Source organism: Xyrauchen texanus, chromosome 44, assembly GCF_025860055.1.
Source record: "Xyrauchen texanus isolate HMW12.3.18 chromosome 44, RBS_HiC_50CHRs, whole genome shotgun sequence".
Classification (NCBI taxonomy): domain Eukaryota; kingdom Metazoa; phylum Chordata; class Actinopteri; order Cypriniformes; family Catostomidae; genus Xyrauchen; species Xyrauchen texanus.
Window position 1 is genome coordinate 29,907,561 of NC_068319.1, and position 17,360 is coordinate 29,924,920.

Genomic DNA, 17,360 nt, shown 5'->3' on the forward strand with positions numbered 1-17,360 from the left:
AGCAGGGGCGGTATTGCACTCGCTCTATCGCACCGTTGTCACGAAAAGGGAGCTGAGCCAAAAGGGCCCTCACCTATGGTCATGAAGGTTGGGTCATGACCGAAAGAACTAGGTCGCGAGTACAAGCGGCCGAAATGGGCTTCCTCAGAAGGGTGGCGGGCTTCTCCCTTAGAGATAGGGTGAGGAGCTCAGTCATCCGTGAGGAGCTCGGAGTAGAGCCGCTGCTCCTTTGCGTTGAAAGGAGTCAGTTGAGGTGGTTTGGGCATCTGGTAAGGATGCCCCCTGGCCGCCTCCCTAGGGAGGTGTTTCAGGCACGTCCAGCTGGGAGGAGGCCTCGGGGAAGACCCAGGACTAGGTGGAGAGATTACATCTCCACACTGGCCTGGGAACGCCTCGGGTCCGCCCAGTCAGAGCTGGTTAATGTGGCTCGGGATAGGGAAGTTCGGGGCCCCCTGCTGGAGCAGCTGCCCCCGCGACCCGACTTCGGATAAGCGGTTGAAGATGGATGGATGGAGTATTAATACTGTGTGTGTGTGTGTGTATATGTGTATATATATATATGAATATATATATATAGTATATATTAATACATCATGTATTCTGTGAGATATACTGTAGTACATTATATATCTTACAGAGTATATAGCATTATATTACATAATAAACATATACTATGGTTACTCATTACATCTGTTCATAAATTGTCATCATTTGTAATAAATTGTCATAAATTTTATATTTATCTCTGTGTGTGTGTGTGTGTGTGTGTGTGTGTGTGTGTGTGTGTGTGTGTGTGTGTGTGTGTGTGTGTGCACTTGCCTTTTTTGGGGGGGATTGTTAGTGGAAGAATGCAAAAAGAAATGGAAAAACCTCCGTGACATATATAGGCGAGAATTGAACAAATTGAAAGACAGAAAAAGTGGCTCAGCAGCTGATCACATGATACAGTGCCATCATGGGCTTCCTCAAACCCTTTATGGAGTTCAGAGTCACCAGTGGAAACATGCGTCAAGGGGTTTGGGAGCCCATTTTGGCAACTGTAGTCCAAACCCAACAAATGAAGGCAGTGCAAGTAAGACAGCCAGCAGGTCAGGGAGAACATGACAGCCAGCCAGATCCACTCAGCAGTCAACCATCCACTGTCACCAGTCAGCCAGATCCTGCAAGCAGCCGGCTAGATCCAACCAGCAGCCAGCAGAATGCAATCAGCAAACAGCTAGGTCCAGGCAGACATGGAATGGAATCAAGACAGGAGGAAAAAAAGTCTCCCCAGGGCATTTCAAAAAGGCACCGGGGGGGTGGGACAATGACTGTTTTTGAGAAAAATCTCATTTCAGCCTTAAATAGGGCAGAGGCAGCACCATTTCATCCCCCACCAGCAGCTGAAGACCCAGATGATCTTTTCCTCCGGAGCCTTCTGCCACAAATTAAAAATCTTAATTCAAGAAGGAGGGAAAGGGTTAAATTTGAAATACACAAAATAATATTTGATGCTCAGTGCAGTCAGGAACAGGAAGAGAGTGGGGTAGAGCTGACAGGGCCTTGAGGGGTTTTCATAAGCTTATTTACTCTTGTGGTCCTGTCAGCTGTACCCTGCAGGCAAGGTTCATAATGTTCTTTAGTCATAATTCATAGTGTTTTTTGTTGTGTATGTTAAAAAAAAAAACACAATAACTTTAAGGTACATTTTTTTATCAATACATACATTTGTTTCAGACTTTTCACTCTGCTTCTTTTTGTGATTATTGTTAAGGGGATAGTTATTCTGCATAAATCCAATTATATTTTGAAGAATGTATAAGTGTGCAGTGAAAGTCAGTTGGGACCAATATTGATTTAATAGATGAAACTGTTGTATGTATTTAAGTTCATAGTCTTTTCTAGTGTGATTAACATACTGCAGTCACTATTGGTGCTATGCTTTATTATTCATAATAATAAATGCTTGATTATTCATACTTATTCATTTATATTGCTGTTATGTATTTGGGGAGATGTGTTTAATGGGCATATCTAATAGTGTAGGCAGGATATCACTGTTTCAAAAATGACACATGGAAACATTGCTCTTTTATTATAATGTGGGTGGCTCTTAAAAGAGCCTTTTGGTTTGGTTCTGAGAAACACCTTTCATGCCCGTCACACCTGTGGCTGCCAGGAACTGCACCCTCAGCACAAAAGTAGTCAACAAGGGTCTCCCTCACAAGCATTGCTTCCCGTGCTGCATTGTTGCTCCCTACTCTTCTGATGTTCTGCAGTGCAGAGGCTTCTCCGTCAGCAGCAGGGGTTAGTGTGTCCAGCCTAGTCCTTGTTGTCCTCCACGAGAACGTTGTGTAGAACACAGGTGGCCTTCACACAGGCTTCCGCATTGGAAGGGCTGACACCAATTACACGTCGATACATTCAGCCACTGTGCTGCGAAGTAAACCAAACGCATTCTCAACAGTCAGTCTTGCCCTTGAAAGCCTGTAGTTGAACACCCTGTGTCTACTGGGAAGGGTGGTACCTGGGAAGGGTCTCATCAGGTCTCTGCGGAGAGGGAAGGCTTCATCTGCCACGAAGACATAAGGCTGGGGCTCCAGGTGCTCTGCTCCTGGCAGCAACGTGTCCTCTGGTAGGCCGAGGTTTCCACTGCGAAGAGCGTTACCAAAGGGACTATTAGCCAGAGTCCCACCATCACTGGTCTTACCATAACTGCCAACATCTATGATGCGGAAGCAGTATTTGGCATCTACAACTGCTAAGAGGACAATAGATAATGTCCCCTTGTAGTTGTAGAATAGTGATCCAGAGTTGTTGGGAGCCTGGATCAGTACATGCTTCCCATCAATAGACCCTAGACAGTTTGGAAAATTCCAGCGATGGTGGAACTCTGCTGCAATGTCCCGCCAATCTTTGGGAACAGGCATGTAGTCCTCCACCAGGGAGTCCCAAATGGCCTTTGCCACTTCTGCCACAATACCAGCTACAGTGCTGTGCCCAACACGGTAGCTGAAAGCAATACTGCGGTATGAATCCCCTGTTGCAAGGAACCTGTGGAAATATGCAAGTGTCAAAGCAGACATTTTCATGAAAAGCATATTGACCAACAGAAAACATATGACAGTTATAACTTATATATACACACACACACACATATATATACACACACACACACACACATATATATATATATACACACACAAACACCTTTTAATTGTATTAAGACAAACTATATTCATTTGTATTAACTGTATATTAACATGTTGAATCATAAAATCATACATGGCAGGTAATTCGACATATTACATAATAAACATTCTATCTGAATTAAAAGAGACATACAATGCCCTCTAAATCAATCAAAATATTCAAATCAACCAGGTTCAGTAAACACATTATGATACTCACCGTAAGCAAATTGACAGCCGTTCACCAGGGGAAATGGCTCGGCGGAAGCTCGTGTTATCTTTTGCAATCAGGGGACCCACCCTCTGCAGCAGCTCTTCAAACTGGGTCCTGTCAATCCTGAAGTACTGCTGGAACCGGACTTCATCCAGTCACAGCTCCTGCACCAGCCGGTGGTATTCGCCGTGCTGACTCCGAGATTGAATGGTTTTGTGGACCCAGACAGACCGGCGTTTGCGTTTTCGCCGCAGATAAACCGCCGCTATGGCAAAGAGCACGCCTCGTTTCTCGTTCATCTTTGATATAAAGCATTTTATGTACTGATTCCATTTATATTTAGGCTTTTCCCTCCAAAATGTTTGTTGTTAGCGGCAAGAAAAGCGATTCGCTGTCAACGGCAATGGAATGGCATCCGTGAATGTCATTTATAAACGTTACTAGGCAACCAGTAGTGGGAACGCCCACTAGCGACTTCACCGCCAGCCACCAGCGACCTGCAGCGATAAAGTCGCTGGCAGTGTGTACGTACCTTAAGTAAGCCAAAAACAAAACACATTTATATACTGAATCCTGTCCGGCTAAGCGGAAACGTGATCATGGTCAAACAAAAACTAGAGTGAACATCGGCGGGGCATTTGATTCTTGAAGGGACCTTCGTTCGGTTTTGGGGCTCAAATCTGACCCTGAATTGCCATTCTTCTTATTGGACAGGTAATCTTACATAACTGCAAAGCATGTGAAATATAGTGCCATTAGGATTGATCTGTGTAATATTAGCTAAACTACAATAACACATGAAATGAATGCTAGACAATATTCAAGATGATGCAAAAAGCTCCATTCATTAGTGTAACGTAACTTTGTTATACAGAATATATATACAATCTATTGTTATAAATAATAGCTCATCGATACATCAAAATGACAGTTCAATATGGAATTGTGTCAACATATTTATAATGTACATTCTATTTTATAAACGGCTACTGTCATCATCAACCAAATTTAGCTAACAGCTATTGATAAATCTGGCAAGCTATCTAATGCTGACATAGGCTATTGTAAAAATGCAGTCAATGTATCATACAAAGAAAAGTGATTACTTCAAACTACAGTCTTGCATAATCAGACTTATATCCACACTTTGTTTTAGCCTTGTTCTAGCACTGAAGAGTCAAATATAATATACATTCTCAAATTTTGTAGTAAAACAATAATAACTGTGTCATTTTAATTATGCTACATCATCTGTCAGCATGATGCCGGTGAATCACGTAGTCTCTTTATACGTTGTGTCATTGTTTTGGCCGATGCTCACAACCCTATGGAGTGTGTGCACGAGCACGAGCAACAGGTACCTGTAGTTCACTTAATGGTCACAGGTGTCATTAATAACAAGGGTTTCTGAATCTTACATACTGCACCTTTAAGTCAAGGATGATAAACAAGATATCTGAGGTAGAAATTTTCAACAAGATTATGTTAAGATCCATGCATCATATCACATTGTATTCGGGCTCGTTTCAATCGAAAGCATCCACTGATTTGTTTTTTTTTTTTTTTTTATGTTTCATGAAGTTACAAGCAAAATGTGAAAAAAAAAAAAAAATTACATCTGTTTAAATCTTTATGTGCTTTCATGGCTTTTACTACATATATTTGGTCTGTAATCAGAATCATACAAAAATACAATAACACAATAATAAAATAAAATCAGACACCCATACACAAATATACACACTATGAACAAAAACAATATAGACATATTGACAAATAGTGCAGTGATCAGAGTGCAAAGGATGCAGGAGTTAAGTTGTTATTATCATTATTATGTACATGTCGGAGGTGAATGTGATATACAGGAACACATACATGTACACAGTGCGATGAAGCATAGTGCAAAGGATGTAAGTGAAATAATATGCTTGTTTCTTTTACTTGTTCTTGTTGTATTCTACTTTGTACCTTTCTTGATTTGTATGATATTTTCACTGTATGTTTGTGTATAGTAAATAATAATATTTCTAAAGTTATGAAAAAAGAGCACTTCTGATTTTTCTTCAAATTACAGCACTTGTTAAGAGTTGGTCATAATTGCCTACATGCATTGTAATATCCGAAAGCTTTAAAACTACACCAATTTTTGTGTTGGTCAGGCAAGTTATTAATTACATTTTTGTATTTTAATTTTTTTTAGCACTGATCATCAAAGTATGACAAAATATGTATTTATTATTAAGCGACTCAAGAGCAGGTATACAGTATATACCTAATGTATTTTTTTCTCTGCATAAAAGGTAACAAATATAATAAATTAATCTCAACATGTTCACATACTTTGAGAAACTTGTTTTAATGCTACAACAATTTAATAATTTGTAATCCTCTAATTACATTACTTTTATTTATGAAATGTATAATTGTTTCAAAAATTAAGGTATTTTGGCTGTACATACTCAGAATGATGGATACACACTAATTCAGAACTATAAATGCCAACAACTGCATAGGTTTCACACAGATGTATATTCACAATTAACTGTACATTTGTACAGCTTGCTGCAATAATATAGAATGAAGTGTCACAGGTGTGCATTTAATGACATTTTACAATGACTTCGAAAGTGGCTCATCCAATAAGAATTCAAAGTCAGAACTAAGTCAAGACATTTTTTACAACACACATCATTTCAAAGCAGCTTTACGGAAACATTATGCTTAATCAGAAAAATAAGCTGTAATATAGTAATGTATTGTAATGTACAGCATGAATATAATTTCTGTGTAGTACAAGTCACTATATAAAATGAGTAAACTAAGTAATGTGTTGGTGGCTAATGTTTAAACAATAATATATCAAATAACTGCACATGTGAGCTCAACAGTTGTATTATTGCCATCTCTGCTGTCCTGCTCTTTCAGAACGCATGAGAAGGGCTTCTGCCAGCCGTACCGAGGCATCGCTTGTGCTCGCTTTATAGGAAACAGGAGTATCTATGTGGAGTCTCTGCAGATGCAGGGAGAAAGTGAAAACCGCATCACTGGTGAGCATTGCTGTCTCTGTGCTATCATCTCCTGTTTTGGAATCAGAGATTAACATAAGCACAGTATCTTATCACATATACAGTGTGCCAAGAAGTATTCGGACACTTAAGTCACACTTAAAGTGCATTAGATAGCATTACAAAATATAAAAAAATTTGGCATCTGCTAACAAATGATATTTGTGGATTATTCTTTTTGGTGCCACAGTATCATGCACATAGATACACTATACATTCTGTTTTAACATGCTTTATCATTCTTGTGTTGTCCAGCGGCCTTCACTATGATTGGCACCTCCACTCAACTCTCAGACCAGTGTTCTGAGTTTGCCATTCCGTCCTTCTGCTACTATGTCTTCCCGTTGTGTGAGGAGGGCACCAGAGGTCCATGGCGGCGCCAACTCTGCCGCGATGAGTGTGAGGCATTGGAGAACGACTTGTGCAATGCCGAGTATACCATTGCACGCTCCGATCCCCTCATCCTCATGCAGCTAGAGTTGCCCGCATGCAACCTGCTTCCCCACCCTGGATCACCTGAATCAGCCAGCTGCATTCGCATTGGCGTGCCACCCCAGTGTAGGTTGACACGACTGATAAGTTTAAAAAAATATATATGAATACTAATATCAGATTTAGGTAGGGATACTACTCTGTGGTACTCATTTCAGGCCGATAGTGGAAGGTAAATATTCATAATTGTTTGGTATCATAATTTAATGCTTTTAATGGGCACATTGACAATGTTGCGATTGTACTTGCTGAGCTATGCACTAAAAGGAATGTCCTGGGTTCATTACAAGCTCAATCAACAGCATTTATGGAACTGTTGGTTATTACAAATAATTATTTAGACTCGCCCCTCGTTTATTTAAAGTTATATCTAAAAATGGGATCACAGGGTTTAGTGTATGGAGGGTCAAATTACACAAAATTTGCTAAACAATATTTGTAACAGCAATTTTAATAGGAGGCAAAATTCAAAGAGTTTATGTAGATTCTGCATAACCAATCATTTCCTTCATAGCTACAGAATTTCAATAACTTTTATTAGATCATTTTAAATGTAGCCTATCATTTTGACAGAAAAAAAAAAACTAGAAAGAAAACCATTTAAACCTAGTGCATCTGGTTTCAGTTTATCCATCTGTAAGTTTACAGTATGTGGCTTTTTCATGTCATTTTTAATTACTGAAAATGTTAATATTGGCAATATAAAGATATCAAATGTACAAACACAAATGGAATGGCATCTATACAAACACGCACACACAAAATTACTTTTATTGGTACTTGGTGTCGGCCGATTCTCTAAAACTGGGTACTTGGTATCATATCTTTAAAATTTGGTATCTGTGCACCCTCACCCTCACGTTGTTCCAAGCTTGTAATGACTTTCTTTAGGGACTGTAAGCCCCAAGTATGGAACAAAAATTATACATTTTATGGCGACTGGGACATTTTTGGGTGAACTATCCCTTAAATATTGTTTTGGTAAAGGAAGACTAAAATATTACAAGAAGACAAATGGCTGAGATGAACGACAGACATTAAGATCAAGTAAGGCAAGGGGGCCCTCTTGTGGTGCATCTAAAATATCTTGTTTGTACTGAATTAGTCTACATAACCCATAAAGCTGACTAATCATTTTCATTTATCCTCATTTGCTTCTTACTAATGTTCTGACACTTTATACAGACCAGACCAAAGTATTTTTTCATTCTTGTTAAAGATTCACCCCCAGATCACAGCTGTTACAATGGAAGTGGTGCCAACTACAGGGGCACAGTCAGCGTGACAAAATCAGGGTACCAGTGTCAGCCCTGGAGTGCCCTATATCCACACAGTCACCATCTGACCCCTATTGAGTACCCTGAACTCAGAGGAGGGCACAATTTCTGCAGAAATCCTGGAGGGCAAATGGAGAGCCCTTGGTGTTTCACTTTGGACCCTAATGTTAGAGTGGGTGTCTGTGACATTCATCCCTGCCGTAAGTAGACCATCTTGACCTCACATCTCCTGAGAGATTAAAGTTAACTAGTCTGATTGAATGTCAACAAATATTGTCACTTTATAAACTGAACTGAATTTAATTTTTTTATTTTAACAAATAGTTCATCCAAGAATGAAAATCTGCCATGAATAACTCCCCTTTATGTCGTTCCAAACACGTATGCTTTCTTTGTTCCATGAAAAGACCCAAAGAGAAAAATTGACCAGTACATTCTTTCATGAAATTACAAAGAATTGAGACTGCATTTTCAAGCTTCAAAAAGGAGCACCTTGAAAGTACTCCATATGACTTGTGCATTTCGTAAGTCCTTATGAAGCTTCATTCTTGGGTGAACTATTCTTTAAAAGGAATGTTCTGGGTTCAAATTAAGTTCAATTTACAGCATTTGTGGAATATAGTTTGCCACAAAAAAAATATTTTCAAAAAGGCACATAGAATGGAAGTGAATAGGATCAGTCAATAAACATTCAAATACATATTGTTTCAGAAGTATAGCCACAAGATATAAACATTATACTGTATGTAACATGATTTTAGTGTGATAAAATCTCTGTTCTGTATGATGTGTATTATAATTGCTCGGGGTTTATCGGTATTGAGTTGTCATGGCAACAAAGTTATAATACTGGATATAACTTTACACTAATAAACTTTATTAGTGTAAAGTTATATCCAGTATTATATATATTATATTATAATACACATCATGTAGAACAGAGATTTTATCACACTATAGTCATGTTAAAATTTATAATTTTACATATTCTGGCTATACTTTGAAACAATGTGTATTTTAGTGTTGAAGGACTGCCTGACAAGTCGAAATAATTTTCTGTGGCAAGTGACATCATGCTACAAATGCTGTCGATTGAGTTTAACTTGTTTTGAACAAAATATTACTTAAAATATCTTGGTTTGTATAAAGTGGGGAAAATAGTCACTGAATGCTACTAAATGTGTAACACCAATTTTTTCATTTTTGCCAGAACCCCCAGAGAAAATGAAAAAGGAGATACTTTACATCTTAATTCCCAGTATAGCCACCCCTCTTGTCATTGCCTGCTTATTCTTCTTGGTCTGTATGTGTCGCAACAAACAAAAGGAGTCTGCTGACACGCCTACTCGCCGACAACTCACCACCTCACCAAGTCAAGAAATGGAGCTGCCTCTTCTTAATCAGCACAAGCATCAGGTACTTTTCTCCCACCATCTCCAAACAGTGTAAATCTTGTCAATAAAATTACTGACTAAAATGTTTGAGTTTTTTTTTTTTTCATTTATTTTTCAACGTATGTATTTTAAAGAAAGAAAAATCTAGAAAGAATTTTTCATATAATTCAACCATAGTATGATGGGTATTTCCCAGATTGAGCAGGATAAGAATGACACCTGTGCAATTAACTTAATGGGTTAATAACCTCACTCAGACACATTCTATATATGTGAGATGAATCGCTGTATCCACAAAATTTACATAAATTGACAACATACATCACAGCAAACTAAGCAAATGATCAAGTGAACATGAACAAAGTTAAGTGTTAGTCAAAATGGGTAACTTCCGTTAAAAATGCTGTACACAAAGCAATATCTTTAACTGACAAAAATGTGAGGAATTCGCTACAGAGTTACTTGTAAAAAGGAGCTAAAACTTCAGTATATTCATTATACGCTATTATTTGAGTACAGTTTTCTCACATTGTTCATTTATCTTTAATATGTTTATTACATGTTTAAATAATTCTAAATGTTTTATATTTGGTTAAAGTTTGGTCTGTTACATTTTGAATCATATTTTTGCAATTTTGCTTAACGTCAACTAAAATGTTATTTCTGTTGACTAAAATTAAATTAGTCTCTAATTGACTAAAATGATTATTGACATGGTGAAATATTGACTAAATGTGAAAATTTTCATCAAAAGAAAAACAAATATAACTAAAATGAAAAACTGGATGACAAGTAACACCTTCTCCCATAATTGTAGCTTTTTATCCAAAGTTCAGTTTCAAAAGTTCTTTATTAGCCAAACTTTTGTTATGCTCAATGTGTAACTGAGCAAACAGACTTTAAATGTCTTATTTTCTTTCATAGGCAAAGCTGAGAGAAATCAACCTGTCTGCGGTTCGATTCATGGAGGAGCTTGGAGAAGACCGTTTTGGCAAGGTGTACAAAGGTCACCTCTATGGTACCGCCCCAGGTGAACAGACCCAGGTGGTGGTCATAAAGACAGTGAAAGACAAGGACGAAGGTACCCTGCGGGAGGAATTCCGCCACGAGGCCATGCTCCGTTCCCGCCTACAGCACCCCAATATTGTCTGCCTTTTGGGCGTGATGACTAAAGACCAGCCCATGAGTATGATCTTCAGCTACTCTGGACACGGTGACCTCCACGAGTTCCTGGTCATGCGGTCCCCCCACTCAGATGTGGGCAGCTCTGATGATGACAAGACGGTCAAATCCACCCTGGAACAAGCAGATTTCCTACACATCGTCTCACAAATAGCAGCTGGAATGGAGTATCTATCTAGCCACCATGTGGTCCACAAGGATCTGGCCACTCGCAACATCCTGGTCTGCGATAAGCTCAATGTGAAGATCCTGGACCTTGGGCTGTTTCGAGAAGTCTACTCTGCTGACTACTACAAGTTCATGGGTACTAGTCCCTTCCCCATCCGTTGGATGTCCCCAGAAGCCATATTATATGGCAAATTCTCCACTGATTCAGACATCTGGTCCTATGGCGTGGTGCTGTGGGAGATATTCAGCTATGGCCTTCAACCTTATTGTGGCTATTCAAACCAGGATGTCATAGAGTTGGTACGCAACAGACAAGTGCTTTCCTGCCCAGATGACTGTCCGACCTGGATTTACACACTTATGTTAGAGTGCTGGAATGAGTTCCCTGCGAGAAGGCCTCGTTTCAAAGACATTCACGCACGTCTGCGCACCTGGGAGAGCTTGTCCAACTACAATAGCTCTGCGCAGACCTCGGGGGCAAGCAACACCACTCAGACAAACTCCCTCAGCACGAGCCCCGTCAGTAACATCAGCAATGCCCGCTATGTTAGTCCCAAAAAGGCATCCCCCTTTCCTCAGCCTCAGTTCATGCCCATGAAGGGCCAGATGCGCCCAATGGTGCCATCTCAGCTCTACATCCCAGTCAATGGCTACCAGCCAGTGCCTGCCTATTCGTACCTGCAAAACTTCTATCCCATGCAGATCCCCATGCAGATGCCTCCACAGCAGTTGCACCCCCAGATGATCGCCAAGGCTGGATCACACCACAGCGGAAGTGGCTCCACCAGCACTGGCTACGTCACCACTGCACCGTCCAATGGTTCTGGCACAGAAAAAGCAGCCCATATGAACGAAGAGCAAAAGGCAACCGAAGAGGAAATAGCTGATGGGGCCTCTCAAAATTGTCTCCACAATGAGGACCTATCTGTTCCTGAGACAGAGCTCCTGGGGGACAATGACAGTCCACAGACAGAGGACAATGATGTCAACTCAGAAGCATAAGGCAACCTTTTGTATCTGATGAGAAAGAACAATTCTGTAAACTGTGATTTTTGTCAGTTTGGCAACAGTTTAAAAAAAAAAAAAAAGTGAAGGGAACCAGTTATTAACCCATGAACTTGCTGTTATTTATGGGGCTTTCTTTTTTGAAGATGGTACTTTTAAAATTAATCTCAGCTTTACCCATGAGCGTTGGTTTTCTGAGTGTTTGATGAAGAATCTGGCTTTCAGCTCTTCTGTTTTGGGTTCAGGAGCAGACATGATACATAGACAGCATCTTGGTTTCATATTTGAATTGTTGCAAAGCTATTCAGAAGAATTTACGTTCTCACTGTTGCTGTGCAACATGAAACATCTTTTCATTAAGGACATCTATTACTGTACCCAATCACGTTAATTTCCACACTGCTTAAGGCAGAGTTATGGTCGTCTTGCATTCCCACTAACATAAGAACAAAATTTCTAGTTTTTATTTCATTTTTTTTTGTTTTTCTTTTGATTAACGCTTTGAGCTCCACTACAGGAAAAAAAAATCTTGCTTGATGACATTGCATGATGAAAACTGCACCATGGATCACAATATGGAACTATAAAACAAATGGATGAGCACAGACTTGAATGCTCTGTTTTAGAAATAGCTTTTTAAAACATTGAATACTTGTTGTAAAGATTTGTAATTTATGTAATTGATTTGTAACTGGTTTGTATTGTTCTACTATGTGTCTCATTTTCAGGCAGGTTTATTTAGCCAGTAGTATTACTTTAAAGTCATACTGTATCAACCAGATACTTGCTTTCTACCCAGATGTAATTAACAAACATTAACCATATACTGTGTATAACAAGACACATGGACTATCCAATAAAGTAAAACATAACATGATATTACTTTCAAAGTTTTCTCGACTTCTATAAAATTGATGCTAGATTCTAGAAATTGCAAAAAACAAAAACAAAAAATCCCTTAATATTGCAATTATAAGAGAACAGGTTTACCTCTGATATATAAAATATGTACATTGAAAACTTGGGAGTAAAAACACTTTACAATAAGGTTATATTTGTTACCATTAGCTAATGCATTTGACATAATGAACTAACAATGAACAATTTATTTTTACAACATTTATTAATCTTGGTTAACGTTGATAAAAAATAAAATAACATTTATATTCATTCTAAAATTGTTCATTGTTAGTTCGTGTTATTTCATAATGCATTCATGCTAATTTTTTCAACTTTTATTTAAAAAAAAATGTATTAGTATATGTTGAAATTAACATTAACCAGGATTAATAAATTATGTGAAAGCATTATTCATTGTTAGTTTATGTTAACTAAGATATTTAACTACAGTTAACAAATGGAACCTTAATCTGACTTCAACATAGCTACAGACAATTTAGCAGATGTGTTAACCTGTTATGTTTTATTTTCCACTAATGCATGGCTATCAAAGGGGAATATGCCATGTATGATAAAGGTATATTGATATTCTTTTTTACATATGGTTGTGTGGCACATTTAACAGATGTTCATCAATGCCCTTAACAACCATCCTTTAATGTTAGGAATAACTCAATGTTATTCTAACAGTCCTCTTAATGTAAATGAATGTCACTGTGTCATGCTATACAGTTAAGTAAATTACTGTACTGGTTGCTTGTGTTCTCCAATGCATGTGAAGGAGTTATAATCTCATGCTCCTTCCCATGAAAGGCGTGTCCAGAAATATTAACTGATATCTAATATAATCTTCATACGTTTTTGTCAGACAGTCTGCAAATCGTTTTAAACTTCTTCTGATAGGAACACATAACAGATGAGGAAAGACGACTATAAGATGTCAACACCTACGTGGGCTGTATCTGCGATTTCCAGGTCGCGTATCAATTTTAAGGTGCGTACACACTGCCAGCGACAGCGACTCAATACCATTCATTTTCAATGCGAGCACAGCGACTTCCGGCGACACGAGCTGTCGCGACCGTTGGCGCTAGATGTGGGCGTGTCCAGCGACGCGACAAAGTTGAGAAAAGTTCAGGCTTGTTCGACTTCATGCAGCTCTGCGCAGACCGATCGGCGGCTGACTTGAAGCAGTGCATGCCGGTTAGAAATGTTGTCCGACTTGATACAGCGCCGACGCCATGTGACTGTGGTGTATGCCATCAACCGCGAGAGCGATTCGAGAGAAGCCGGAGGACTCAGCCAGCGCAGCTTCTCAAGAGCAGCTGCACAGGTTCTGATGACGACACAACTGATCCACGATTGGCCGGATTCACTGACAACACCGATGACGTACGTTTCAAGTTTATTGCGACTTTTAAAACAGTTCAATACCTTTTTATGTCGTCTTTATCTTAAAAATCATATTTATTATATATTGTATTACTGTATTTACTTTATTGTTAATAAAGGGTTTGTGTATGTTTATTTTGCATGACTTTCTTTTTCATACAGACCTTTTACAGTATTCAGCTGCATAACCTATTCAAATGAGCATTTTTAATAACTCAAATGTTAATCTTAAAAACAGACAATCTAATGTGGTCATAAATGTATGCTTCTGTACAAATGATGCATAATACATTGTTCTTCCATTTGTTCATATGGTTTCTTCATATTCTCTAGTTTATTTTGCTGTGGTCATACTTCACCTGCATGTGGTTAACAAACTGCTAACAACTTGCTATATCTTCAACTTAACAACAGTACAACATTCTGTTCACTTTCAAAGAGTTGGTCTAAATCACAATAGATATAAATACAACATAATTGTGCTTTTCTGTATATGAAAATGAATGGTGTTTTGTCTCAAATGTTAAAAAGAGCTCATCTGGAGGGTACTGTAAATCCTGTTGCTGAAACCTTTTTTTTTTTTTTATAGGTTACATTTATGATTTTGTATTAGCAGAAACACCCATGTCAAACTGCTAAAGTATATATCCAATATGTTATCTTGTTTTGGAAGACCCCCTTCCAAAACACCACTTATACACACATCTCAAAAGTGTGTTAATACCATGATCCATGGTTAATACATAAAGTTACTTAATCACTAAATCATGAAAACAATGGAAATCACTGCTAATTAATGTTGAGCCAAAACTGAAAGTTGACTTAAAAGGGTAATTGCATTTGTTGCTAACTATTAGTAATAATGAATGGAACTGGTGTTGGCTATGGTCCCATGGTTCCTTAGGATATATAAAGAACCTGCACTACCCTATGTAACACACAACAAAATGGACAACGTAACCATTAATGTGTTAGACAGCAAAGGTAATGTTGTCATGCTAACAGTTTCCAATGACATCGCTGAAAGGATGAAGAATGGTAAGGAAACCGCATAACTGTGAAATAATTACAAGGCAGCAATGATTTGTGCAAGTGTTTTATTTATCATTTATTCCCCCAGATCAAATGTTCCTTTCTTCTGTCATGGAGCAAGTATCAGCTATTGATTACAAAAGCCACCCATTACATCAGTAATACATTGCAAAGACTTTAGACTTTCGATACAGTATTTTTATTCAACATATAATTTGCAGATTCTAGGTATAGTAACTTTAAAACTAAATTGATAATGTGTAATTTGTTTAAATAGATACTTATTACATTTAACCATTTAACTCACCTTCGTTGCTCATTGTGCCCAATGTCATGCAAAAATAATGGAATTTCTATCGCTTCCAGCTCGTCTGCGATAAAGCAAGCAAACACCACGTGATCTGCCATGACTGACGAAATTGCAGCAAACTACGGGAGCCACAACGTGTCCGGCTTCATATCTCCGTTTGCAGATCCTCCCCGCCTGCACGCGGCAACTCTCGCAGATCGGTTACATCCAGCAGCAGCCGATGTCGAACACACCTTTCAACTTTGGAGCGACTAACGGAAGCGACAGCCAATAGGAGAGACGACGGGAGAGCTCACGTGATCCTTCTCTCTCTCTCTCAGATCCTGCAGTAACGGAAAGATGGATGAAAGGCTAATTCTTGCTGTTAGAAATTTTCCAGTGCTCTATGATATGTCTATTCCCACATACAAGGACATTTTTAAGAAAAATACTGCGTGGAAAGGTGTATCTGAGATCGCGGGGATTTTATGGACCCAGACAGACCGGCATTTGCATTTTCGCCGCAAATAAACAGCCGCTATGGCAAACAGCACGCCTTGTTTCTCATTCATCTTTGATTCCATTTATATTTAGTCTTTTCCCTCCAAAATGTTTGTTTTTAGTGGCAAGAAAAGAGATTCGCTGTCAACAGCAATGGAATGACATCCGTGAATGTAATTTATAAACGTTACTGGGCAACCAGTAGTGGGAACACCCACTATCGACTTCACCGCCAGCCACTGGCGACCTGCAGCGACAAAGTCGCTGGCAGTGTGTACGCACCTGCTGGCCTTCGCACAAACGTCCGAACGCGACGGAAAAGATAATTTACGCCTGATGAGCAGAAAGCCAGTAATTACTGGCTCAAGCGGAATCGTAACAATTAATCTGCGAAGAGGTCTCGCCAGCGCAAAAGGATGGAAGAACTGGAGACGCGTGCCGACGAGCTTCGTCGAAAAAATGAAAAGTTAAAGGCTACGCTGTCTGCAGTTCACCGTAATCTAATGGATGTTGCTGTTAAATACCATATTGACATGGGAAATGACTGTTATACAAAGAATTTACCTGTCCCTACAATGATACCATTGCACGGTCTGTCGCATTGCCCGTTTTCCGATTATCGTGGATCGATGACATATCCCCCCCCAAAAAATATTTTAATTCGGTTTCAATTTGGTCTCATACTATGTCCCAGACACGCGGCTAATAATAAGAAATTGCCGTGCAACAATTTATTGGAGTGTTATCATCCAATGGGCAGGTACAGTCATGTAACGAGCACTTGCCAGTGGACCAACAAAATTAATGCATGTCAAATGCTTGGGCTGTCGGACTACAACAGTCCAGTGGTGAACCTGTCTTGCAATACCTGCTCTTGTTTAAATCAAGAGAAATCGTTTCGCACTGTGAATCTTTAATTATAATGAATTTCCAATAAAATATATTGTTTGTGAACAAGGGAATGTTTTGGTCTCTTTTGCTTTGAACATGGGTAAAGATATGAAAACAAAAAAGTGGTCAAATTACAATCTCAATGTTATTTTATGGGGTAAAAAAGTAAGTTTATTTGAAAGGCTTCTTCGGTTTTAATAGGAACCCGTTTTTGAAAGTTTACTTCAACAAGTGTTGTTTCATATTTTATTTTTCTATTCCACTGTAGATGGCGCACACGCATCTTATTTAATGTAGGTCATCTGGTTCATGGGCACGTTCTTCTGCTTAAATTACAGTAAGTAAAATTTGTTGCATCATATTCAAACCACTTATACCATATCGACCA

At 38.8% G+C, this 17,360-nt stretch overlaps 1 protein-coding gene across 1 annotated transcript in view; it reads left to right on the top strand.

Moving 5' to 3' along the window:
- The window catches only part of ror2 (receptor tyrosine kinase-like orphan receptor 2), a 166,107-nt gene extending 153,248 nt beyond the window's left edge, over positions 1 to 12,859 (top strand). The window contains exons 5-9 of the mRNA XM_052117725.1: positions 6,310 to 6,431; positions 6,705 to 7,007; positions 8,161 to 8,418; positions 9,429 to 9,634; positions 10,537 to 12,859. Coding sequence (XP_051973685.1) covers positions 6,310 to 6,431; positions 6,705 to 7,007; positions 8,161 to 8,418; positions 9,429 to 9,634; positions 10,537 to 11,964 — 2,317 coding nt within the window. The 3' untranslated portion in view covers positions 11,965 to 12,859. The remainder of the gene's footprint in view (positions 1 to 6,309; positions 6,432 to 6,704; positions 7,008 to 8,160; positions 8,419 to 9,428; positions 9,635 to 10,536) is intronic.
- The last annotated feature ends 4,501 nt before the right edge of the window (positions 12,860 to 17,360 follow it).